We start from the raw sequence: 27,544 nt of genomic DNA, 5'->3' as shown, positions 1-27,544 counted from the left end.
CAACTGGCATCCAATCAATTGTGCCGTTCACATTTATATATATGCAGTTGATAACTGTTTTGCATGTTGCTTCGGCTAAATCGTTTCAGTCTTGGTATAGTTCTCCATAACAGAAAAATGGACTAATGCAGCTGAACTTTAAGGGTTGCTTTTTATGCAAAACATTCAAGAGGTCAGGGCAAGAATGAGGAGCCAAGCGCTTCACCTCACCTCTCACCCATGAACTGGACCTCTGTCCACTGGCTGCATTCTTTCTGCTTTCCTGCCTCGCCAGTCTGTATGTTTATCTCCAAGTGCGGTACAGAACTCATTTGGTTTTTTTTTTAGCGCGCACGTCTTCTGATTTTCTGAAACAACTATCTCCAACTCCCATGCAAATATACAGTAGCTTGCCAAAGTATTTGCCTCCTCCTTGAGCTTTTTGACCCTTTTCCACATTTCAGGCTTCAAACATTAAGATATAAAATTGATTTGTCTGCAACATTTACCACGACGAGACTTTCAGGCCAACTCATTGGACCTCATATGAGTGTGTAATGGAAGTGCAGAATAATATTCCAAACTGTCATGAAAACTATTGAAAATAGGCAACAATCTGGACTTTGGAATTGGCAATGGACCATAGTCTTGTGATAAACAGACAAATGTAAGGAAGATTATGACCATTACAACATATAGCGTTTGTCTTTTAGGTGATGAAGCTGCGTAAATTGGCCCAGCAGATTGCCAACTGTCGTCAGTGTCTGGAGCGCTCCAGTGCCCTCATTACACAGGCAGAACAGAGCTTGAAGGAGAACGACCACGCCCGCTTCCTTCAGACTGCCCGAAACGTGGCTGAAAGGTGACTGACAAACCCATTCACTGATCACGTTCATCTTCTGAGGAGAAGTCATCTGTTTTCACAGGTTTCATTTCGCCAAACCTGCTGCATACACATACTAACAGGCTTCTGGTGGTGACAATGTTACCGTGCTCCACATTTTTTTTCCCGCAATTGTAAGATTGTTTTGATGTATATGTGGAGCGATAGGAACTGCTGCTTGATGCTTTCAACTTTTCTACTTTTTAACCTACCGCTGACTTTTTCTTTTGTCTCCTGTATTTGCCGCCAGAGTTGCTATGGCGACAGCCTCCTCCCAGGTACTCATCCCTGATGTCAATCTGAATGAAGCGTTCGACAACTTTGCCCTGGACTTTTCTAGAGAGAAGAAAATTCTGGAAGGCCTTGATTACCTAACAGGTACATTTTGCAACAAATTGTTGATACAGATTCTCCAACACATAACAACACATTTTATTGCCGCTTTTTACAATCACTCTTTCAATAGCTTTCCTTGCCTGTGAAGATGCTATATATATATATATATTTATATATATTTATATATATGTATATATATATATATATATATATATATATATATATATATATAACATTTCACAGTGTTAATGCAATGCTTCTGTATTGTTCCCTCACTTTTCAACGACAGCACCAAGCCCGCCATCCATCCGAGACGAGTTGTGCACGGCGTCACACGACACCATCACTGTTCACTGGACATCCGAGGACGAGTTCAGCGTCACCTCTTACGAGCTGCAGTACACCATATACACCGGCCAGACTAATTTCATCAGTGAGTCATGTGACACACGTGCACTCAAGCGTACACATACAAGCGCACTCACACGAAGCAAAGATATGAATTTGCCAGTCATCTGTGTTCCAGTGATGATTTGAGCATGTTCAGATAAGACCACAGCATGAAAATATGAGAAAGTGGAACATCTCAACTCTTTATGTATTGCTGAGTGTTTTTGACATTTACTCAATATTTTATTCTCCTCAATTCTAGGGTAACCTAGATTTTCTTTCTGTCTATTGTCAAAGTTGAATGTTTAAAAAGAAAGTTAGCTGATGTCTGAGTCCTGCAAATGGACCAATGTGAACAACCATAGTGATGCTTTAAATGGATACAAAAGCTCTAAGCAAAGAATCTTCTGCCACCATCAAATATTTCTCCGACCACTAATGCTTACTTACTGTTTGTTACTGATATTGGATGAAGCTTAAAATTGCATAAAATGTACATGACTGTTGGTAAAGTAATTTCAATTACTTTAATGGGGAACTGAACCCAACATTTTTAAAAGCAAGCATACATTATATGCCAGCACTACACACTAGTATGATTAATATTGCGTTTGTGGAGTAAGAATTAAGCAGTATATTTAATTAACATAAGTGGGCGCCATCTTGGGCAAAATCATTATCAGCTGCAAACCGGAAGTGACATTGAAGCCCAAACAAGGAGTTAATCGCTACCAGGGCGCTCCTTTGAATTGTGTTGACTGACACATTGCAAGGAGAAATGAGCTTTTCCATGTTTACTGTTATTTTTACGCATAAACCATTTTTAAGTTTTGGAAAAAGCTAGAAACCAAATCGACAGTAATGACACTCAAATTCTTAAACTGTTTGAGAAGTTTTGCAAAACTCCACCTTTTCCCTTACTCTGCAAATTGTGCATACATAGAACTGCACGCGACATATTTGTCACCTCGAGATGGAGGGTCTGGATGCTTTCAGACAATAATAAGTGAAAATTGTTAGGTTAGATACATTTTAGTAACTGGAATGTTGGAAAACGTGGATGCATGAACGGTGTCAGCCGCAAAGGTGAGTGCATAGAGATTAATTTCCTGCGATTATATAGATTAGTTTGCTCTTTGTTTCATTGATTACATCACTCATGACTGTAAGACCTTTGAAAAAGAATTCAGTAACCATGTTCATTTGGCTTGGGGAAGTATTAAAGCCTTGCCAGCGAGATGCAAGGATTTGAAAAATGTGTAGCTTTTACTGACACTATGGTTTTCCTTGTAAAGAAAACTTAATAATATGCTAGAAACCTCCAAATACACATCACAGTCCCGCGAATTCCGTCTGGTGACGGTGAAAAGATCTAATAACGGTGGACCCATTAGCAACTAATTGCAATGTTTCAGCATTTTTTTAGAATAAATACTTTGTAGAAGGAAAATAACATCAGCTGATGGTCAATTGGCCTTAGTTCCCCTTTAAAGCAACAACAGGCACCAAGTTTGTCCACAACAATAACGTTAGCAGTTACAATTGGCTCTTATAAACATTAAAGGTATCCGATCCGGTCTACCAAAATAGATCACTAAAATTCATGATCTTGGTGCATCGGCGGGTATGCTATCCAGTGGACCACTGGAATTGCTTTGAAGTTAAAAGGTTTAAAAAATATTTGGAATGATTGTTACTGTAGTTACAATAGTTTTTTTCCCCTTCCTAAAGACAGCAACAAATTCTTGCTCCACCAAAAGTGAAATTATATTTAGCTCCATGTGGAGGAAAAAACAGAATGAATGTGAAAGTCAGAGTGGATAATGGTTGTAATGGAGGTAAAATACCTCTTACTGAGGATGACGTGATTGTTCGACATAATTATGTACACTCATACACATTGATGCACACACACACACACACAAAATGCCACCTCTCGACTTTAATCTGCTGCTTTTATGCCTTCATCCTCTCCTCGCTTTCCTCGTGAGCAGCCCCGACTTTTGTCCATCTAACCATGAAAGTGGAGTGCCCTCGCCCGTTTGAAACATCGGGATACATTTCCACTCTTTGACTCAGACATTCAGCCTCGTGTTGCCGCACAGTCCTGAGAGATTCACAGTAGACATTGAGAAAGACAGAAACCATTAGGCCGACCATGCCACTTAGGTTTCTACCATTGTAAACATTCAAAGAGGCCGTAAACGCTTCCAATTGATCGCTCTCCTGCCATCAATCTCAGTCCTCGTGGGGGCAACAAAAGGTGCAATGAATGGCCTTGGTAAGAATTGCCTGCGTAGAGTCATGTAGGCACAGCTCATAAAAAAAAAAGAAAACAAGCAGTAAGTGAAAATAAGTGCTCTCCAAATTGAACGCTAGATCGCAAAGTAAGCAGAAAAAAATGTGTTGCACTCTGAATATGTATGTAGAGTAACAAGTTAACAAGCTTCAAGGAAAACTTCAACTTTGATTCTGATCAATGCTTGGCCAGAAAAAAAATAATGTGTACAGACCACCGCTAATCATGATTTGGATTGGCACTAAATGAAATCTCTGATGGAAGTAATAAAAATTGCATGCAGTTGCTTATTAATTGATCAAGGTCTAAAATTGCATATGACCCACATTTGAACTTTTTTTTTTTTTTTTGCCCCGCCCATCTAAGGCTGCTTTTAAAATTCTTTTACCAGTCTGCATGGTCCTTCTTCGGCCTGCATACCACAGCCACCAATTTTCTATTGCATGGAAAACCATAAACTGTCAAACACTACATTTAACGTATTTGTTTTTTTAATAGTACCAAGAAAACTACATACTGAGTTTTTACCAACATGCTATATTTTTAATGAGCATTTTTTCCCCTGTTGAATATCAAAGCCCCTGCCTCCCATGACTCTTTGTCTCAAACCTAAAATGAGAAAATGACCTTAAATTTGCAGCATTTCCCATGTTATTTAGACTAATGAGGTGACTTTTTCTCGTGCTTCAAAGTTGGCCGACTTTTCAAAAAGAGAACATCTAGAAAAAAATCCCTACTTGCTAGTTCTGCCCATGCGTTCCCGGTGAGGCTCCTCCCATCATCGTCATCATCATCTTCATATTGAATCACCAATTTACATGGCTTGCCTTTTTTTTCTGACGACTCCCCCATGGCAGCTTTCTTTGACGTGTATGCAAATGTGTATATCTGACCACAGGTGAAAAGCAGGTCATTATTAGTACTGCAATAGCTTTGGGTTTATTGATCTTTATTGCTGCCTTTGATGCGCACCTGCATTTTCTCTAACACACACACATACGTAAACATAGAAAAATAGCATGTTGAATTCAACTACAACTACAATATATTTATTTTAACCCTAGATTTGATCTTTCAAAACCATCAATACTAGCTCTGGCAAAATACAGCAAGCCTTAACTTTTAAGCATTCTTGTTTTTTTCAAAGTTTTTTTGGCTACCAAGTCCCTCTTGTGTTCAATAATGTAAGTTTGCTTTGTTTTCACAGACCAATAATCGTGTTTTTCAGTGGCGAGCACACAAGTACATGGTTGCCGAGCCATACGCAATACCACTTTGAATTTAGCATTTCGTCATTAAAGAGTCGTCGTCGTCTCCAAGGGGAGCTCGCTCGCTGCCATGTGTTCCGTCACTTATATCATCTGTTGTGGACACACTCATCTTTGCCCTCGCTCAGTTTCCTCTTGCTGTGCTTTACTTTAAAGCCGCAGTGTTTTACAAAGCTGTGGTGCTGATGACGTGATTTAAAAAAAATAATAATAATAATAACGACCTAAACAACAAATAAATTGATTCAGCAAAAAAGTGCAATTGAGTACATTTTCACTTTGACAACATATTTTATAACCTTTTTTATACCATATTAAAATAATACTAATATATATGAGGGAAATTTGTATGCATGCCAAGCGTTGAAATTATTAAATGAAGTGAAATTTCTTCATCTCAGTCGCTTCTAAAGAACACTCCATTTAAGAGTTCACCTTCCCTCATCCATTCTTAAAAGCGGCTCACATTTAATGGCCTTATTTGCGTCCTGTGAAGTATTTATATTTACAAGAAGACTCTCCGCTATTACTTATGTATGTATGTTGTTGCCACCCCGCTCAATAATTCATAAAGTCCCAGAAGGTTTGAAGTCAGGATTGTTCCCAGAGTTCCGCACTGCCACCGCAGGGAAAGATTTAAGGAACATAGTGATGAAAAGAATTATTGTCGTTTTAACTGTACGCCACAAAGCTTAATCCCAACTGCAAGGCGATTTAACAAAATGTTTTGTTTTATTTGCCATTTGAATGTGTTAGCAAATGGCGGTTGATGCAAATCCAAAGGGAATCGTTGTGAGAGGTGCTCCATAATAGGATACTCAAGAAATGTATTATAATATAATCAAAATGTGCAATTTTATCAATTTAAGGCTTTCTGTTTGAGTAGATCATACTTAGGAGGCCCGTGCCAATAACACTGATTTCACACGAAGGCTTTTACGTATTTAGTATTGAATACTTGTGATGACAGTATTGACACACAAAACTTGAATGCTTTAAAATCATGAAACATGAATTACTATCAGAACTTGGCATTGATTCAGCTGAGGTGGACAAGGAAACACTCCGCCCCTCCTACGAGAGGCCATGTGGGCTCGGCCTTCCTTTTCAGACATTTGAACATGACAAGCTTTCACATTGTTTCACCCCCAGGCTTGTAGTGCACACTGCACACCCCCCCCCGTCGTATATCTGTCTCCTGTTGTTAAGGCGTTCAAAAGTCACCATAATGAGCGTAACAAACTCAGCCCTGGGCAGGGGTGCATCGCATATTACACCTGATGGAAAGCTAATGGGACGGATCAGTATGTGCACACAAATGTTGCATACCACCTGAGGCCGTGGACTCGCCAAGCTTTTGCATGGTTTGATGACTGGCTTTGCTTTGAGGGGAAAAAATAACACAGGTCGGGTTAAAGTTGGGTAAGAATGTTGTGTTGGTCCCCATTGAAAGTCAAAGAGTTGAGCTGTGCTTGACATTTATTGTTAGCATAGCATAGTCGCTGAGGGGGTTTGTTCTTTTTTCGTGTGTGCCAGGTTTGTACAACTCTGCTGACAGCTGGATGATTGTGCCCAACATCAAGCAGAACCACTACACAGTGCACGGCCTGCAAAGTGGCACGCGCTACGTCTTCTTCGTCAAGGCAATCAACCAGGCAGGAAGCCGCAACAGTGAGCCGGCCCGCCTCAAAACCAACAGTAAGTCATGTGACACTTGTCTGCAGCCTCTCTAGGAATATTTACAAGCCATATTCGTTTTGGTTTTGAGAGCTGATGCAGCGTTCAAGTCTTTTAGTTTGTGCTTTTCTGCATAGCCCACGGCGGCATGAAAGTGCTTTTATACAATTGCATTGTGTTCTCCCTCTCTCTAGTGGTACGAAAAAAGGTTGTCTTATAAAAGCTCTTGATTCATTGTTCTTACCTTTGATCTTTTGAGCACTTTGTTTTGGAACGACCGTAATTTCTGGGCTACTTAAACAATAATGCAGCCAATGTATGGATAATTAAAAAAAATTCCATATCACATTTTACAACATGGACACCTCGATCTTATAAAAGTGTTGTTTTTGATTGGTGTGGACTGAGTGTGGACTTTTCTTAGTCTCTTTCAGCTCTGACTGTCACACAATAAGGAAGTTGCTTTTTTTACTGCCTTTTTTCAGCTAATTTTGATACTTAGGGAAAATGTTATGTGATGAGTGTTGTGGTGTGATGACACAAAGCAGATTAAGTCTAGCATCTGCTTTTTTTCGTATTAGTCACTTTTTTATCTTTTATATTTTATCTTGACCAGTGACATTTTCACACTGGCGGACTGAAAATTATGTGGTGGAAATGGTGGAAATTGTAGTGTTTATCGAGGAATAGGCAGGGAGCTAACTAAACATAGTTTGTGTATCTTTAACAAAAATTATTCACACAATAACTACTGTGTAAACCAAAACAATAATTAAAACACAAAAATAATAATCATTGCGAATGAACTCGTCTGTCCAAGGACTGCCCAACAAGGTGCCTGTGTACATAAAGCACAAACGCAACAGTAATTGGGAATGACTCACTCTCTGTATTTTATTGCTTCGGATGTTTCTGTGCACCTTCATCGCAACCGCAGACACAATACAATGTGAAAAGAAAATACTACCGCAAACAAAGTCCACATATTTTCCCGAGGTGCCTGAGGTAAATACTCAAAGTTCAAAGTTGAACAACACAGCCACAAATTGCAGCAGTAATGGGGAATTTACCACAATTGTTTCTTCCGACAAATCCATCTTTTTCCCCCACCACACAAGTGTTGTAGAATCACATATTGGCGATGTCAGCTTTAAGCAGCTGCTCTTTTCTGTAATGATGAATTCCGGCCAAGGAGGCGACACAATACCTTTAAAATGGACGTACTGTATGTTTTATTTCCTCTTGTGTTTCGCCAATAGTTGTGTCTTAAACATTCATTGTTTTTATGATACCAGCTTTAACCTGTACAAACAAAAACAACTGTTATAGAAAATAACATGAATTTTAACTGTAACGTTAACACGAACACTAATAGAACATTTGAAAATCTCACCAGTAATATGAACCGCAAAAGTAAGTAATCCAAGGTCCCCATTGTTCTTTCTATTCCAAGGAGTACACTCTGTAGTGTTGAAGGATGCAGAATCAAAGATTTTAGCCATGTAGCTGATTCGGGAGGTTAAATTGCAAAAGTAGTTCAGTGAAGCTTAAATGGAGTTGATATGATGACTCCTCTGAGCGCCTGTCAGCAGCCGAGCTGCCGCATTGAGGATTAACTGTAATCTGAACACACTGCTGAGTAGAAACAACATGAAACGCGAAAAAAAAATGTTGCGCTTGAAGCCACTTCAAAGTTTTTCAGACATTTCTTTAAATAACAAAATAAACAACTTTTTAATTGCTGTGAAACTTCTAAAACTGGAAATGTATTCCACTGGTTGAGCTCAGATATAATAGAATGAATTTTATTGATCCCGCAGCAGGGACATTCACTATTCGTTGCTACATAAAACAAACTATTATTCAGATTTTTATTAATTTTGCAAATGTTCCTGATTAGCTATTTAGCTAATAACAGCCTTTTTTAATATAATATTGCCTTTATTAGTCCCACAATGGGGAAATTCGAGATTCGAACCCAGGCCTCCTGGGGAGACTGGGTCCTGAACGCGGCGCCTTAGACCACTCGGCCATCAGCAGTCGTTGACAAATGTCAAATCAATATATTGATTCATTCGATTATTTCTAATCCAGAATACAAGGTGAGCTAAAGGTGGTTCCAATTGTTGATGCAGGTGAAAGTCCATTACGTGCAATAAACAAATAAATAAAGAATTGTTTATCCTGCCGTTATTTTATGTCCCCTCTGCCTAACCTCTGTGTGAGATGCTGCCACCCGTCATGTTCAATTTAAATCATCACTTTTGAAATCTTCCCCCAAACATCACCTCTCTGTGGGATGTGCTCGTACTCTTTTTTTAACAGCATTAAAGTGGATTACAGCGCCAATGTGATACGGGCGTGACATGCAACCAGGGAACATTTAGAGGTGAAATTTGGGCTACTCCCTACTTTATGTCAATGATGTTCATCACTGGCTGGCCGTGATAAGAAAAGCAATTGAACCAAAGCTGACGTACATGTAGACGATACAAAATTATCGAGATGCAATATTTCATCGTACTTCCAGCTCTGTATAAACAGACAAGGGGAATGCCCTGTTTTGTTATAGCATGACAAAGTAAAGCCCATATCGGCCTGCTTGGGTGAGTTACATGTGGCAGGAAGACCCTGACCAAACCCGATACAGTACCTCATACTTGAGGCTAGTATATTTTCAGCCGCATTTTTCTGTTTATGCTATGATGTATTTTATTTTTCACTTTCCAAATGCTTCCAGAAAGACCTGCAATGGAGGCCGCCACCGCGGCATAATAAAACACCCCTGGTCATAAAGGCTTCCTTTATTAGCATTATAACGGTCAGTCTTTTACTAAAATGACCCCAGAGACTTGATTTACTTTTCGGCTCACATACGTATATTTTATGACTCAAATGGACGGTTTGAGTGTTCCGTAAAGTTGGTCCCATAAAATAATTCCATTAGATTTAAGAATATTTCTATCATAAATGTTCAATGGCACAGACCAATCAAATACACTACTTAAAGTTGAGTGTGCTCAAGTAGGAAATGCAAATTCAGTATATGAGCGTTGTGCTGTATGTCATTTTAATGGGAAAAATAATGTTTGTTTTATAGTTTATTTTTAGAATTCCCCCCATGCAAGTGTGCCATGGCCATATGGCAACATAAATAAATTAAATAAATTCTTAGCGTGACATTCAGTGACACAATTCACAATACATTTTCTAGATATAAAGAGATGACAAAAATATAACTGTATTTCAGTGGTTTGTTTTTGTCAAATTGGATTTTCTTCTATCTCACGCTGGGTGCTAATCTCCTCACTTTCATCCTTGGCACGCTGTCCTCTGATCCTCTGGGCTTTGACATACGATCTCCTTGTGCCCTTTTCTTCAGCTCATCTTCCCATTCTTGCAGCCATCTGTCACTTTAGCCTGAAGCGAAACATTTTCCATCTCAGAACCTTGGGTCTTATGGCAAAGAGATGGTGAGAAATTATTTTAGAAGCTATTGTAGTTAGATTTTAAAATTCAGTTTAACCATGTAGTTAAAGACAGACTGACGAAAAGGCCATTTGATATTTGTCTCAACTCAACTGTATTTATAAAGCACGTTAAGACAACCACGGCTGTATACAAAGTGCTGTGCAAGGAGCAAAAGTAAGTCATACAACAACAAAAAATAAAACAAATGACAAAAACAATCAAACCAAAACCAAGTCTCGTGTAGTCAAAAGCCAAAGAATAAAATTGAGTTTTAAAACATGTTTTAAAGATGGGAAGCGAGAGGGCTTGACTAACGTTTAATGGGAGGTAATTCCAGAGTGAGACCGGCAACGGAAAAGGCTCGAGGGGGGAAGATCTATGCTGATTTCAGCAAGAAGATTTGAAAAGGCATTCAAAAAGCCCTTATTCCTTTAGAAGAAAAGTGGCAACAGAGTAGCACACAGGGACAGCACAGCCCCACTTCAAAGAGAGCGGCAGTGCTTCCGCCGTAACGGGCAGGCATGAACACAGAAGAAATCAGCCGGTACGTCTGCTTGAAACGAAAGCAACATCATCTCACTATCGTGCTCAAACATACCCGAACTTTCGATGTATGGTCGAAAATACAATGAAGATTGTCGATCATAAACCAGCGGAGACTCAGTCAGAATGGCACCAAGCACTGGGAATAGAAAATAAAGCCAAAGTAGCAGGAGAATCTCACACACACACTGCCGCACCTTCCGCCATCTTGGCTAAATCAAATACCTAATGCTGTGATTTCATCCAATGTTGGTATCTGTCATCTTTTTTCAAAACCTCATTGTGTTCTACTGTGTTACTGTAACTACATCAAAGGTGCCAGAATAAGTTGTTGCTTAGGAGAACGATTAACCATCTATGAAGTTGGACTGAATGTCATCTTTTCACTCTTGGTAAGCAGAAAAAGGTCCAATCGTTTTAACACCAGAACAGGCTTTCGAAAGTTTCTAGTGATGAATTGTTTTGAGGTTTCGCACACTGGCTATCTCGTGCAACACAGTGAACTTGATCAAAACACCACTTCAAACCATGTTGTTGTTACACTCGAAAGGCTTTCACTGGCTTTTAGGTTACTCCAGACTCAAACAGTGAAACCTGACCATGGCCTAATGCAGCACCCTACTATTGTTGATAAAAGTTTCACTGCGCTTTAAGGTACTCACTGCTAAAAATGTGTCACAGCATCGTGGAGCATGTATGAATTAAGTATGACAAGGGGAAGCTCGACAATTGTGACCTTTTACCGCTGTGACCCGTACTTATCCATTTATCTCACACTGGCCCTGGACCATCCATTCTCATTCTAAAGTGGCGTGAGAAACCTCTAAATGGAGGAGAAGAGTAAGAAGGTGGATGACAGAAAGAGTGAGAGCAGAGTGCACTGAAGACACCAAATAGCTCTTTGCAGGGGCGAGTGTCTGCAGACATGAGTGCCCTCAATCTTCTGCTTTTTAACCATGAATACAGTCGAGTCCTCAGTCACCCGCACAAGTGAAGAAAATAAGCCGAGCTACGGCATATGAAGTGTGTCAGAAAAGTTCCAAGACTTGTGTCACATAAGATATATTTTTAATATACAATATATGAGAACTATTTTTGAAGGGAATTTGGCACACCATGTTTTTTGGTACATTTTTAATCCTTTTTCTCTGGGAAAATAAGGCCCTACAAGTCTTCCACTTCAAAATAATACACTCCTGGAGTCTACCACACTTTCCCAGCCTTCTATGCAATTCCTAGAAGGAGTCTTCTGGGACCCTCCACAGCTCCATTGTCACAAGCAGCTTGATGTTGTCCACAACTTCAGATAAGATCCCCACGATGACCCCATTGCGCTTGGAAAGGGAAAAATGTTTTTTTCATCCAGGAACTTTCAGGTGTAAAGTTCACTGTGAGCAGGCACATTGTCATGGGGAAGCAGCCACATGTTTTCCTGCCACATCTATCTCCTCTTCTAACACACTAAATAAATCAAATGTGCTCTTTGTAGATCTGCTGGTTTAAAGTCTGCCCCACATAGTTTGCACTTTAGGTAGGCAATATATCCTTTGTGACATCAATATTGGAACTTGACTGCCGCACCTCATATCGCAAGTTAATGGTATTTAAACATATTGGAAAAAATCATGAGGAAAACATACTTTGCTGCTCTAGTTACTTTCAATCGTTATACTCTGTTTTAACCATTGCATGAAAGGAAAGCTGGGGGGGAAATTACAGTCATTATTTAGTGGCTTTAAATCACAGTATGTTGGGCATGAAATTGAAATAAGCTAACATCTGAGCACAGCTTGAATAGAGTGTCTGCTTAAGTGTGCCTGTCTATCATTGAGCTGTCTCTGTGACTCGTTGTTTGATTCGTATCAGTAAAGAAGAAATTTGTGAATTTAGACGGGTGTGGTGGCATCGCTGCAGCCTGGAGCTGAGTGCTGCAGGTCAGGGGCTATCCGGCCATGCAGAACAGGAAGCACACGTTTTCATCACATCGAGGATGGATGCACACTTGGTGGAAATCCAATAATTGAGGATGTACATTTTATTCAAGCTAACAATCCCATTGTAAAGTCAAAAGCAATCTCTTTGATAAATCCGCCAATGCACCCATTTAAAACATTAAAATCAGTCCTTAATCCTATTTCTCTGACATCCCAAAATTAAAAAATTATTTTAAACGATTTTCTTTATTATATCCAGTAAAGGTTTTTATACATTCTAAGTGTGCAGCATCACAACATCCTTTCGTCACTTTGTGTGTGTGCATGTGCATGTGCGGCAATTACAGTATGTGTCCCCTGCCCTAAATGTGAGCATCTACCTTACAACGTCTGCAAACCAGGCTGAAAATATTACAGGTCAAGGTGCCCGGTGGTGGGGGAGGGGTGACACATAGCTCTTTAGTTCCTCTCAAAAAGACTGTAATAATATTTACCCAGCATGCATCCCTGATGGCAGACGTCAAACTAACTCACAGGCCTTTCGGTAAACAGTGGGAGGTAGCGAGAAGATGATGGCGACGGTTATGAGGTGCTGAGGGAGAGTACAAGACAAATATTTCATTTCATATTTCTGGCACGGCTACAGAATGCATTCCTCAAAGATATTTGGCGTTTTTACAAAAGTGTGAGAGACATAACATTGTTATTCACCATGACATGGTTAACACTGAGTTTATCACAGTTCTGTTGGTTTTAAGCGGATCATAATCTGCTGTAGTTCATAGTACTTCTGTTCATATATTTTAATTTAACTGCTTTTTTTGGGGGGGTTGAACTAATTGTCATTTCATGCCTGGTGGTTTCATTTACAGACTATATCACACTGCAAGTTTTTCAAACAGGACCAAATAGAATGAAGTTGAATTGAAATTGCTTTTTGAATCCCACAATAGAGGCCGCTTTTGTTTATGTCCTATTTTCTCCATCGCTCAGTCTTTCATGTGTTTAACAGTAAAGCCCTTCCAGTCTCTAACACTGCTGCTTCAAGGCAGCCCCACAAAGAACAGCTATCACATGGGTAGACGGTTTGAAACGTCTTTAATTGGTACGGCCTCACAGGAGAATGAAAGAAAACTGCTGGTTGCCTCCATTTGTTATACGGAGTTTTTTTTTTACAAATGTGAACATGTACTCTGCAACTGTTCTCAATAAATCAGAAAGTTCAAGTTTCTACCTTGCAGACGTTCACGTATTGGTTTCACAGTTTTTTTAATCCTTGGTGGAGAACTATGCTGTCTGAGTGCACTTTTTTAAGGCACAATTGTAACAATTAGTGACTGCTTGGACCCTGAAACAGACAAAGCCTAGCAGAAGTTAATAAAATTCTCAAACCCAAATAAAGTGCTGCTGATGAGTTGCTTTGGCGTGTTTACATAAAATACAAATAAAAGAAAACGGGTATCATAAGATGCTACTTATGAGGAGGAAAAAGAACAAACATAAAAGCTCCAGATGATTATGGAACAATAGTAATACAAATTATAATATAAATTAATCATGGGCTAATGAGATATATGAGAATGGAACATATTTCAAACAACGACTAAAATAAAAAGGAGTAGAGCAAGGAGGATTACCAGGATAACACCAGATTTTATTGCAAAAAACCAAAAGCATGACACAACATCCAACTAGGAGCAGAATCCAAAATGGCCGCCCTTCTTGTGTGACTTATTTAAGCGATTATTAGTTGGTCCTTGGTGCACACCTCCAAAGGAAAACTCAGAGGGGGGCAAATTGAAATAAAAAACATCCACACAACTGATTATTGGATCATGATAACAATTAAGGCATATTAACATTTGAATACAACAAACTTGCTCGGAACTTACTGGAATCTCTCAACGAAATAGCTTCATGAACTTTTGTTGTGTGTTTGATTTGTGCTGTTTCAACTGCCGAGTTTGTTTGTCCTCACGTTTCTCCCCTCCAACCTCAGTCGGCCCAGGCTTTCAGAAGTCGTCCCCTGGAAAGCCATGACAGAGGGCCCCAGTGTTTGCAAGAGGCTGCGCTGGCAGCGATAAGCAGTTCAAAGAAGCGAGCGCATTAATGTAATTGGCTGCCAGCAGCACATTGGCCTCGTCCTCTCAAATCCACAAGCAGTTTCACTCAGCAGGCGGATTATTGGAGGGGAGTGTATGCGAGAGGATGAGATTGAGAGGACGGGGAAAGAGAGATGAAGGGAAGGACACAGAGAGCGAGGAAGTCGGGAGCGAGGGGTGCTCATTGTGTCTCATTAAGCCGTGGGAGGCTGAGGGAGCCAACGAGCTTGAGGTGTCAGAGTTAAATGTCAGGTCTAAGAGGGATGCAGCTGACCTCCTACAAGTTTACAGTGACAATTTTCAGCCTGGAATTATCCCCTCAACCTCTCCCTCTAACTGTCTTTCGCCTCATTTGCCCTCTCCATCTTCCACCCGTTTCGCCCAAATTGCCAATGCTGAAAACTTGAGCATTAACAAAATGGCGCAAAGCTCAGAAGAGCAGAGACCTCCACCAAGTTTGAGCTGTCAACAAAAGCAAGAAAGGAATTTAAATCACAAAATGTAAGGTCCCGGTAAATAAAATACAAATGAATTTGACACACTAGCGAGAAGAATTGTTGTTAAGCATCCTGCCAAATTTTAATAAATGAAAAAAATCTGTTATATTGGTGAGGCTTCAAAAAATGGCCAAGAAAAAGGCAAAAACAAATGCACATCTCCATAATTCAATAGTAGATAGTTGTCAGTCTTTCCAAATTTTTACAGCGGTCATATGTATTTTGAAACAAATCTTTGAATTTACTTTCCTATAAATGGTTCTCATCACCCTTCCACAAAACAGAGCCACCTGTGCCGTGTTTGCATAAAATAGCCCCGAAAATGCACCAGTCTGACTAACAACACCCTAATTGCTCTGTGGATACAAACGCAACGTAACAAACTGTGTAGCTTGTTGTGTCCGGAGTGCACTATTTTGTCTCACAGCCAAAAAAAAAAAAAAGTTGAGCCCTAGTTATGTGGCAATGATGCCCTGGCATCACCTCAAAGCACATAATAATCCAATCGATGTTGTTCTTAAACCACCCAAATCCCCCCGGGTTTATATTTGCACCATGTCCCAGGATTTCCATGATGGTTTGATCCATTTTATGTTACATTTCATCTCCGAGACCTCATCTCCACTTTGACATTTCACATGGAACTGTTGCAAAATGATAGCAGCGTTTCCACCATTCCAACTCCACTAAAAGTTTCCTTCTGCTAATTTTCAAGTCTGTGTGATGGTGGCAGGCACAGAAGAGGATGCAGCCTGCCTTCCTCCACTCTCACGAAATGTTTTCACAAAGGCTGCGAGCAGCTTTGAAGTTTCGACTGCGCTTTCCTTGTATTGCAAATAACTTTCCCCTTATGTCTCGACTTGAGTTCTCTGCAAACACTTCTTACCCCACTTTTTGCTCATATTTCCCCTTCTCTGTGGCTGCTGCCATCATTTCCTCTCCCTCAGCTCCTGCGTTGTCCACACCGTTGAGCGCTAATAACAATAGACAAGATGGGAGTGGCGATGCATTTTGAATTAGTGGCACAAGATCCGTGAATTGTTGCGGTTGTGTTTTCCTTGGGAGACCAGCTGCTGATAATAACTGTTCACTTTTTTTGTTAAACTGTCATTCTAATGGATCTGCACTCTGAAAATAATAGATGTTGGAACGTGGCCCCTGACTGATCAATGTTTTTCACTGACAGACTTTGGAGCCAAAGTTTGACATTTCCATCATCATTTGGCTGTCTTTAAATTCAATTTAATTCATTAATTCATTAATTCATCCATTCAGTGTCAGACAAACCTCGGTTTTTACAAAATCTTAATTGCAGACAACCTTGTGCATAAAGTTAAATATAGTGACGGATTACTTGAACTGTAATTTGTAACATACTGCATCCCAGATCATTTTATTATATTTTTTTTATTATAATCCATCCTTCATTATATGCTGAAAAACTCACTATTTTGTGGTATTAGTCCTGAGGCTGTCTAATATAAAATTAGGAAAGTAGTCCTTTGCTCTCTATCTTGTAGCAGTGAAAGGCATTTGTTCCTGTCCCCTTGGTCCCTGTCTCCTACAACCAGAGATTTACTGTGGCCTCACCCCTAAAACAGCGTATGAGTTTTGTTGCCACTAACAGATATTAGCTTGAAACAAAATCCACAAATGGCAATGTCAAGAAGAATGGTGGACAGTAATAACATTGTCATTAATCCCAGTCTAATGGTGTATTGGCAGGTCAGCCTTTCAAATTGGATCCCAAAACGGCGCATAAGAAGCTCCGTCTGTCCAACGACTGCCTCACTATGGAGAAGGACGAGAGCTCTCTGAAGAAGAGCCACACTCCCGAACGCTTTGGTGGAACGGGCTCGTACGGGGCCGCCGGTAATGTGTTCATTGACAGCGGGTGTCACTACTGGGAGGTGCTGCTGGGAGCATCCACATGGTGAGAAACACATACACACACCTTCACAAACATGATTAGAAGTGCATTATATAAGCCTGCAAGGAGGTTTGGTGAAGTGAAATCTCTTTCTTCTGGGAGTTTTCAACCAGGCTCTTACACAGGCGCCGCATACACAACAGCACGGTGTGTACGCTCTTATCCTAATTATATTCTTAGCACTAATTGGCTCTGAAGTAGACCACTTCCTGCAGGAAGGACCCAAAGGGCCTATGTCTGTCTTGTGTGTCCTCAGCATGAGGTAGCTTGACTATGCAAGTAATTAAGGAGGACACTGATTCTAGATGGCTAATACGTTCTAAAATATGCTTTTATGCCCGCAGGTATGCCATCGGCGTATCTTATAAATCAGCCCCTAAGAATGAATGGAGTGGCAAAAACTCATCATCGTGGGTGTTTTCGCGCTGCAACAATAACTTTATGGTGCGCCACGATGGCAAGGATATGTTGGTGGAGGCAAGCCTGCAGCTGAGGCGTCTGGGCGTCCTGCTGGACTACGACAACAATTCGCTCTCCTTTTACGATGCCATGAACTCCCACCACATTCATACCTTCGAAATCTCCTTCCTCCTGCCCGTCGTACCCACCTTCATGATCTGGAACAAGTCGGTCATGATCCTCTCAGGGCTTCCCGTGCCAGATTTTGTGGAGGGCATGTCTCTGGATCACCAGGAGCAGCAGCAGCAGCAACAGCAGCAGATGGGCCTGTGTCGACAAGATTCCCCCTATTTGACCGGGATGAAGTCCTGCCACTAAGAGGACGTTACGCCAAGGACAGTCTGATCCTTCCCAGTGATAGACTGATGCGTCTGATCAGTATGACTGCTGCATCTGGAGTGGAAATAATTATTTATAATGGATGTGGAAAGTGTAAAAATATCCACACCACTCTGGAAAACATTCAGTCCTTTGGGCGTTTGAAGTCGTACAACACCTTAATTATGCATCATAGTTTGGAAAGTTGGAAACATCAATAGAGCTGACATTTACATCCCAAACTTGCTCAGTACGTTTACATGGCATTCGGGAATGTTTTATTGTTTCATTTTATTGACTAACTGCAGTGAGCGTGCACAGTCGAAACAGAATTATTGCTAGATTTTTCTTACTCAGAAGCTTTTTATTTTATTGCGCCCATGCGAAGCTGTCATTATACTAAAATAGTAAAAAAAAGAGGAAAAATGTTTGTTTACACGTACAGCATAAAATTATTCTTCTGGACTTTTGAAAGTGACATGACAGAAGTGCACGCAACAGTACACATCCATATTGCAAGTTGTGACTCTGAGTCAGTGCTTGAATTCTTAGCTTTGACGTTTCATTGCAGGCGATTTACTGGTCCAGTGTGAGTTGCACTTAAAAAAAGAATTATCTCAAAACTTTGCATATTTACGCAATTTTTACTAGATTTTTATCACGTTAACGTACTGACTGAAGGAGAGGATTTGCTGTCAGGCAGGGTCATCTTTTCTTGACCTATATTGTGGTCTTCCGACTTTGTTGTAGACTTCAGTCTAAGTAAAAGTCCAAGAGCAAGAAGGCAAGAGATTCCCCATCTCACGCTTGACTAATAGCATTAGTAAACTATATTTTGTGTTATAATGTTCCCAAAACAACAAATGTCACTGATCATGTGTTGCTCCCTCACAATCTACTGTAAATTCCTTGACAATACGCTTGGAACTGACCCAATGCTCTTGTTTGCATAAGAGGGTCAATTTTGCATATTGTGACAACTGAACTTGTACAATAAGAGTTTTATTGAAAAAGACAAATATTATTTATGACAGAAGTTTACTTTTATTATCAATCGTAACACATCCATGAAATGCTATTTAAGAACACTTTACTTCCCCTCTATTGGTGTTTACTGTTCGTAGCTGCCGTGATATCAATGGATCTTAATGGGGAAGTGACAATTTGACAGTCATCCACATTGCTCCTTCCCAAATGCATTATGTTGTGTTTTTTAATCACATGAAAATTGCTAAAGAAGTTGGTGTTTTCCACCAAAAAAGATCACTTATAATACAAAGTACGTATAATGATTATTGGGGAAGCGGGTAGATTTTACACTTTAACTGTCACAACTTCATAGCATGATTGTGTTTTCCTGTCAGGTGTCCACACTCACTCATGCACGCTAAGTACATTTTCATTCTGTTGGGCTTGGCCCGTTTGTGATAATGCATGATAACACTGTAGGACCCGTGTTGGTTCCATGGGTGATTTCAGTAGCGCTGTCAAGTTCAACATATCATGTCAAATATGGACTCACCTGCACATTTGCTCGCAATGATCTTAAAAGTCATCGATTGCCATCAATTCAGATCCAATTAGTATGGTGTGTAACAACTTGGCTCATGTTTTCAGGTAGAAGGTCTGAAATGGACAAAAAAAAAAAAATCACAACTCAAACATCATAAATGAGATGCTGCTATTGACGTGTCAAATAAACATCCAGGATTGCTTCTCTTCTCTCTTACCAATGGAAAAGTCGTCCAATGCTTAAATTGTAGTCTCAATCAGCAATTTATGATATTGAATTGAGCGCATGCAATTTTCTTTCATGAGTTTTATGGGAAATTTAGATGATGTCATGTACTTGTCATGTTACCGATTCTGGAGCAGTATATCACGGCTCTGTTGGAATGGAAATCAATCAAGCGCAGACCTCCGCCAAGGCCAAACAACCTTCTAATGCACGGGCACGTTTACCACACCAGCCTTGAGGCGGGATTATACATATAGCGGAGTGTCAACTATTCGGTAGCATTTATTTATATGCTTGGCAGAGGTAACGCCCCCACAACGTACTACATAAATGTTGGATATGGTGCACAAAAAGGCAACAGTACTACAAGTTATCATTTACGGGTTTGGGAATGTTGATTTCAGCAAAAATGTGATTACCCGATTTAAAAAAAAAATGCAGTGCATTGCTAGCAAATTATCATGAAAAAGACTTGATTCAAAACACAAAGCACGGGGGCATTGTTCTTGCAGCAATATTTTCGAGTCATCTGTCTAAGTGTGCTCGTCAAGTCTGTGCATGATGTGACCTGGCTGCCGGTTCATGATTTCCTCTTCCATTCGAGTTGCTTATCATAGGGTGAATTTCAATTTTGGAGGATGTCTCCCCCCACCCCCCCAACATTCATCGTCATGCATATGGCATAGTTTGCGTTGCAATTTTGTCAATACAGTGAAATATTAACAGTGAATGATTTCCAGTACCAAACCCTTGCAGTGCAGTGTAAAACCCTATAGAGACATTGCAATAGTTTCTCCTTCTTTTGCTTTTGGATAACTTGGGAATTCATTTTTTCTACAACTCAAAAGATGCACTTTCTTCTCCTGCTGGCATTTTAATAAACAACACAAAACAAGCAGAGTTGCATTTGTGAAATTAGCCAGAGAGAGAAATAAAGTAATCAATGGAGGGGAAAATATATATATATATATATATATATATATATATATATATATATATATATACACTAGATACAGTTGTCGATTCTACGCTATATACAAACCAATGTTATGTGGATTTAAGTCCAAATAAATGTCTGATCCCAAAAAGCATTGTTGTTTTCTTCATGGTAATGACTTCATTAACTTCAGCACATTTGTCACTAGCGCATCAGAGAGCCATGAGCAGTGGGGTCTCAAGACTGGCAGTGCCTAAAGGTGAAGCATCTCGGACCGTTGGCTTCAGTGTCCAGTCATGCCGATAAACATCAGAGCATCGTACACGGAGAGTGACCTTTAAACCGTAACCTATTCGCTGTTTATTTTTGTAACCGGGTTCGCTGTAGTGTTGTATGAATTGGCATTAAAAGTTATCTCAAAGCAATCAACTATTTAAAGCATTGTAAAAAGATACAAACACATGAAACCGTTTTCCAACAGTGGCATCACATACACACGAGTTTAGAGTCCAGTTCCGAAGGGGCCAATGACATTGCTGCTTGGGCAGTCCGGCCGTCCCTCCTTGATGATGGCATCGTCAAACAATGTGACATCCATCCATGTACAGGAGACCAGTTTGTCTTTGGTGATGTCATCATTGCCAAACATGACAGCTATATGACACTGCAGGCAGCATGACAACAACAAAAAAAAGTTGCTCAGCCTGGCTCAATAGAACACTGTGGAGTTGCTCAGCCACATGAGGAGATCTGAGTCAAGGTAAATGGAGGACAACATTGCGAAACGTGCAGACAAGATGCATGTCAGGTCACGATATAAGCATTCCTACATCCCCCTCAGTGGAGAGTGTCAACCGCAATGGCTCAAGAAGGAGCAAAACATGACCGCGTACCTCAAATGTCTGGAGGTAGACTACAGAAAACTTCTGATGGAAAACTGTGAAATCCACAAACTTATGGAGGTCAACGAGAAGATTTTTTTAAAAACCAAGGCCGAGCTGTGCAAAACCAATCTGGATCTGGAGACGATAAGACTCGCCAAAGATCACCTAAAGTTAGAGATGGCGGAAAAGGAGTCATGCTGGAATCGAGACAAATACAGGCTGCTCAAAGAGAGAGAAGCTCTGCTGAATGAAATGAGCCAAATGGTGGAGGATATCAAGCACTTGACCCTCAAGTACATGGTAAGAGCTCACCGGTTTCTCTTTCAAAGTAATCTCAAAGCCTGAATGATGTGCTGTCTGTTGTCAGGAGCTTGTGGTGAGAACGTTAGAAGATGAGCACACGCTCAAAGTAAGGGAGGACGGCAAAGACAAGGAGAAGAAGGACAAGAAGTGCTCTTTATTTGGAAGGATGATTAACCGTTTTATTTCTAAAACAACTCTATAACCACACGAGGACAAAAGCCTACATGGTGTTTTCCTCCTCTGTGACTTAGCGAGTCGAATGAGTGACTCAAATAAAGAGTGGGCATATGATTGCACACAACTGGACCTGCGGTATGCGAACATACAGCAACTACACTACTAAGAGAAGAACTGGAAGAACAGCAAGTGGACATAAAAACGGGGAAATGTGGAGCAGCTGTAAAAGCTTCCGTTTTTCCGCAATTTTGGAGGGACATTTGTGATGACTGAAGTCACTGGGGACGATTCCAGTTCATCCCAAATTGGTTTGATGCGGGGAGGTTCAGTCTAGACCCGACTTTATGGACATGGTACACAGACATTCTGGACTACAAAAAGCCATTCCTCAAACTGTTCCCACACACCTGGAAGCAGGGATATCCTGATGTCACTTCTTTTTGTTCAAACCAAATTCGGGTATGAGTACTTTTGATTGCTCGCCGATATAATTTCCTGATAGATGGTAATTCTATTATGTCTTGCAATTGTGATGAAAATGTTTTCTTTTCATCACATATTAAAAAAACAAAACGTTTTTAACATGGCACAGATTTCAATCCAATATGAGACAGAGTAACATTTTGTCATTACTCATGTTTTGACATCAAATGTTTTTCTAACAGCCTTGCCTGCCATTTCACTTAAATATAGCTTTTTAACACAAGGTATTTCAGTTATAAAAAAAAAAAAAAAACCTGACAAGAAAACAGAAGTGATAAATCATGACACCATTGCTGCCTTCTCTTTACTCATTGTGCCCCCACCACGGCAGTTTGTGACGGTTACGTGACCGGCTCTGAGATGCAATAGTGCATAACTTGCATTCGGCTTTAGTTTTTTTCATCTATGTTTACCTTTTTTTAATGTCCCTTCACACGGCGGACATGGCTCCGATTTGATCAAAGCCAAACAGACGGATTCTGTGCTCCGCTGACCCGCATGCTTCACCGGCGCTGAATTTAAAGGGGATGAGAGGAGCTGCTTCGATTGGCTGGGAATCAAGTTGGCTGTGTTCATGTGTTCACGCCCACAACGGCGCCAACGCCCCCTTTTATAACTGCGCCCATCTACAAAAATACCAAAGAAGGACATTTCCACCCACAGTGAGACTACACTTTTGTGTTGGACTTGCGCTGGGCATGAAAATCAGTCGCTCTTTCTCATTTTAGCGTGATAGCAAAATGGGGACAAAAATACATTTCGAATAAATACCAAATGGAATGCATGAATCATTAACAGATAAAAATGTGATCCTGATAAGCGTAGAAGTGTGGAATTATTTTTTGTTTTTTTGCACGGATGGAGACTTGCACAGGACACATTTGAACTGATAAATTACAAAAATATTTTTTTTAATGATGTGTATTTGCGACACTATCGAAGTTGGTTGAACACTAAACTAGCTCTAACTAAACGGAAGTCTTTGTGAAATATATTCCATCATGTTTATTCCACTCCTTCCTGTGTTTTCGCCACCTCTCATCTTTTTCAAGAAGACTTGCTGAGTGGGAGGAGACCATGTTGTTCTCCTCAGGCTGCTTCACATCAATACACCCCCCGTCTACCTTTCATGTCCTATAAATAGCCAACGCTCCCAATTGTAATCACCAAAAAAGCCGCTTATGATTTTTCGTGCCTGTTTGCTGTGTTTCTGGCTGCAATAACTGCACACATTAACATTGCTAACATCGGTGGACAGCCGTTTGTCCTGTAGCCGAGGAAGCAAAGATGACAATGAGAAATGGACACAAGGTCAACGAGACATGATTGATGGTGTGCATTTGGCAAATGTTATTCCTTTTTTGTTTACACTGTATATTGTCATTTAACTAAAGCGATGATTATATCCCTTACATACGCCCCAACATGTGATGCATTAATATGTTATGTGTCAAAATGTTGCTCCTGGACTGGCAAAAATGTCAAACCATATTCAATCCCTTCTCTGTTTCCCTCTCAGCAGGCTACAGATAGTGTGGATTCTACCGTTTTTATTCTGCCAAACGGCCGGGATGGTTTCATTGTCACTCACACTGCAAAAGCACAAGATAAATTGCTTTTTGCACAATTTTATTGTAATACACAAAGGTTGATTGAAACAATACCTCTGTGTTTGTGATTTTGTGTTTGGCAGAGATAACGCCCTGCAAGTACACATATTGACAAAATTATTGATACTCTTCGTTTAAAGAGAGGTAACTGAAAGAACTTCAATCTGAAAAGTTTATATAAAAACCACCCATTACGTTTTGGTTGTCCAGCAGGCTTAGGAAACTAATGAAAGGGTTTCAGGCACAAATTATGACTGAAGCAGATCTTTAATCTATGTTGGTCTATTCTTTAGTATTTAGATCCTATTTCATTGGTAGTCCCAATTTTTTTTTTTTTTTTTTATCCAGTTCCATTTCATTTGTGACAAAGACATACGCTCAGAAGCTTTGTGGATCACCAACAGATTTTCACTTTCTTTAACAAGTACCGATTTTATTATAACTCCACAAGTGTAATTTTTATGAAGAGCGATTTCAGTTTTGGTAAGGTCTTGGTAAATATGTTTACGTATACTGTACGAGGTTGCTGTCCGGTGAAAAACACGTATGTCCAATTTTTGTTTTTTTTAATTTTCATGTTTACGTAGTGTCTGTAACGCGGAAATCCCATTCACTTAAAAATAAATGTTTTTCACAGGACACGGACAATATTTTATTTTATAGATACCGTACATAGCATTTTGATATTTTATGTTTAACATACTGAACCTATAAAGTAAACCGTAATTTCTCCTCTTAATCTCCTTTAACGCACCCTCTGGAAACACAAATTATCAAACGTAATAAGTCCAGGTCGACGTTTAAACGTTGGCCAAGTGAAGGTCAACCAAGTCAAAGTGCAGAACATGATCAGACATCACCACCTCTTGTATTCCATCACAAAGTGTAACGTCAGTATCCTGGCTCACACAATACATCAGCATATTTTCCATACATTTTCCAAAAACAGCCTTTCTATGCGACATCCTGGATGCCAGCGGATGTCGAGACTATTCCGAGGTTGGTGAGTCCCTGAGGAGCAAAAGTTCATAATGTTACATGACCTTATGATTCACTCATAGTCAAGCTTCCTCTCATTAAATGCTTACAGCCATATTTTGGAGTCACCTGTGCATTGTGGCCTTTATGTAGGAAAAACTGCACGGCCGCTACACACACTTTAACCGTATTGTGCTTTATTTCCTTTTAGATGGCATGTAAAGTTAATGATGTACTTGGGAAAAAAAGTACATTGAAAGGTCATGCATGCCATTACAGATTAGACTAGAAAATGCTCGATTAACAGAATTGCATTTATGAAGGCAGCAACTTACAGTGCTGCAAAGAAGGTTTTTGGAGATGCCTGACCCAAATTTAGATGGGTCTTCTTAGTCTGGTGTCTGCTTATATTATAATAAATGATGATCAAAGCAGACGTTGGCCTACGCGCCAGCCAAATTTAGTTCCCTCCGGCCAAATGGTGCTTTAATACCAGCACAGTGAGGAGAGCGTGATGTATTGAGTTCAAACACCAAAGAAGAAGGTCATTCTCCAGTTCAGTAAGCTAATTGTAATAATTGAAGGAAAATGTTTATTTATTCTATACTCAAATTAAGTCGTAATTCTACTTTCCCCCTCATTTTGGGGTACCGTGGTCACGTATTGCTAATTGCAATGCATGAAACCAAACAACAGGTGGAACTATAACCACTGTATTTACTCGAGTGTGGAGTTTATATCCGAAAGTGTATTTCCTGTTTATGGCCTCCAGTTTTTATGTGCCATCTTTTGCTTCTAACTGATCTTAATGAGTCATGTTTGTGCTGTCATGGAGAGAGATTTGTGCTCAGATGATGAATTTAAAGGTCATGTTGTACGCATCCATTTAGATAAATCTCTGCAGTCTTCACTTCAATTTCTAAGAAACTCCATGACGTTGATCTATTTTTCAAAACTTTATAGGGTTTGTGCAAAAAAGTGTCAAATTTCAGCTATGACTACTTAAAAAGGAGGATTAAAATTGAATTCATGCAAGTGTAAAAATGCAGATGTTGTAGCACTTCCGTGTTATTTTAGATTTTTTTTTTTTTTTGTCGGTGCCGTATGTTTGCATCGCACTGGATCCAGCAAATTGAACAGTGGTGACAATTGTAGCTTGTGTGCTTGTTGAATCTTCTTGTGTGGCAATTAACCTGCAACTGACTTAGTCATGTGTTCTTTATGAAAACAATAAACACGATTTTTAAAAAAAAGATTAAAAATGGATGTAGTAGTTTGAACACTAGGTGATTTTTTTTTTCCATCAAAGGAGTCAGACAGATGTGTTTTTCATTGTAAGTGCAAACAAGTTTGTAAGGTGCTGTTCAAAGTCTGCTGTACTTCAGAGAAGTACGGTCAGACATCAAGAATGACAACTGAACATTTAGCACCTTAATGAGCAGCCAGATGACTTAACTTTTCAGGAATCTTGAACTATACTTAAATGTTCACCTAAATCAGAGGGAACGGCCCAGTCAGAGGAAAGGGATAAAATACCTGGTAGTCGTTCATATCCACTTCCCTTGATATGCTAATGGGCTGACTCGAACAAAAGTGTGACCTTGGCTCCCTCATTTGCGTTACCAAAATGTATTTTCCATCCATATTTCACTGGCTTCATCTTCTCCAACTCTCCCATTATCCTTACGGTTCTCTTTTGCACTTTCTCTGCTTTACACGACCTCTCATGTACATGAGGGCCTCCCTCCACTCGGATTACAGGCCTGAAGTGTTCAAGTCGGAAGGGTGTCAGATGTAAACTGCGTTGGAGGTGGATGCAAGGTAAGTAAGTCATCTCAGGGGAACTGATTCCAGAGCTGATAGAGAGCCAGAAATAATGGATTCAGTTTTTTGCTGTCAGTCAGACAGACTCAGAGCGCCTTCATTGTTATCTGAATTGAAGCCTGAACTCAAAATTCAAGTTACAAGGTTACACTTTTTTACCCTCCTCCTTCCAAGAGCAGTCTTGCATTTGGCATTAGAATATGTTGTAGCCACGCAAATGTCTGTATTCTGTGCACTGACATAAACGATCCTAAAGCCACAGACTTTACATGGGCACAAAAAAAAAACAGTGACTGTCTATTTGTATTAATATTAATCGCAGTTGAATTTCCACACCATGACATCAGCAACTACGCAGACACACTCGTGCACTCAATGCTTTACATGCATACTGTCTAGGACCGAATTTATGAAGGTCGCATATAGTGAGCGATGCATTTTACGTCTCTTTTTCATATACTACCGCATAGTAGCATGTTTACGCTTAACAGAAACTGTGATTAATTATTGTTTGATTGATGGCA

General features: G+C 40.0%; 2 protein-coding genes across 4 annotated transcripts in view; both read left to right on the top strand.

The window, feature by feature from the left end:
* The window catches only part of mid2 (midline 2), a 102,063-nt gene extending 82,237 nt beyond the window's left edge, over positions 1 to 19,826 (top strand). For all 3 annotated transcript variants that reach the window (XM_088294135.1, XM_088294136.1, XM_088294134.1), the window contains 6 exons: positions 693 to 841; positions 1,113 to 1,240; positions 1,488 to 1,631; positions 6,692 to 6,853; positions 17,105 to 17,312; positions 17,654 to 19,826. In XM_088294135.1, the coding sequence (XP_088150261.1) occupies positions 693 to 841; positions 1,113 to 1,240; positions 1,488 to 1,631; positions 6,692 to 6,853; positions 17,105 to 17,312; positions 17,654 to 18,086 (1,224 nt within the window). In that variant the 3' untranslated portion in view covers positions 18,087 to 19,826. The remainder of the gene's footprint in view (positions 1 to 692; positions 842 to 1,112; positions 1,241 to 1,487; positions 1,632 to 6,691; positions 6,854 to 17,104; positions 17,313 to 17,653) is intronic.
* Positions 19,827 to 21,525: 1,699 nt separating this feature from the next.
* LOC148338057 (uncharacterized) lies at positions 21,526 to 22,812 on the top strand. The gene is made up of 2 exons (XM_088293481.1): positions 21,526 to 21,945; positions 22,013 to 22,812. The coding sequence occupies exons 1-2, from the start codon at positions 21,526 to 21,528 to the stop codon at positions 22,148 to 22,150; spliced, it is 558 nt and encodes a 185-aa protein (XP_088149607.1). The 3' UTR covers positions 22,151 to 22,812.
* The last annotated feature ends 4,732 nt before the right edge of the window (positions 22,813 to 27,544 follow it).

This window comes from Idiotropiscis lumnitzeri, chromosome 4 (genome assembly GCF_059441095.1).
Source record: "Idiotropiscis lumnitzeri isolate Australia: NSW breed Sydney's pygmy pipehorse chromosome 4, RoL_Ilum_1.0, whole genome shotgun sequence".
Classification (NCBI taxonomy): domain Eukaryota; kingdom Metazoa; phylum Chordata; class Actinopteri; order Syngnathiformes; family Syngnathidae; genus Idiotropiscis; species Idiotropiscis lumnitzeri.
Note: the sequence above shows the minus strand (reverse complement) of the source record. Positions and strands in the feature narration are given on the sequence as shown.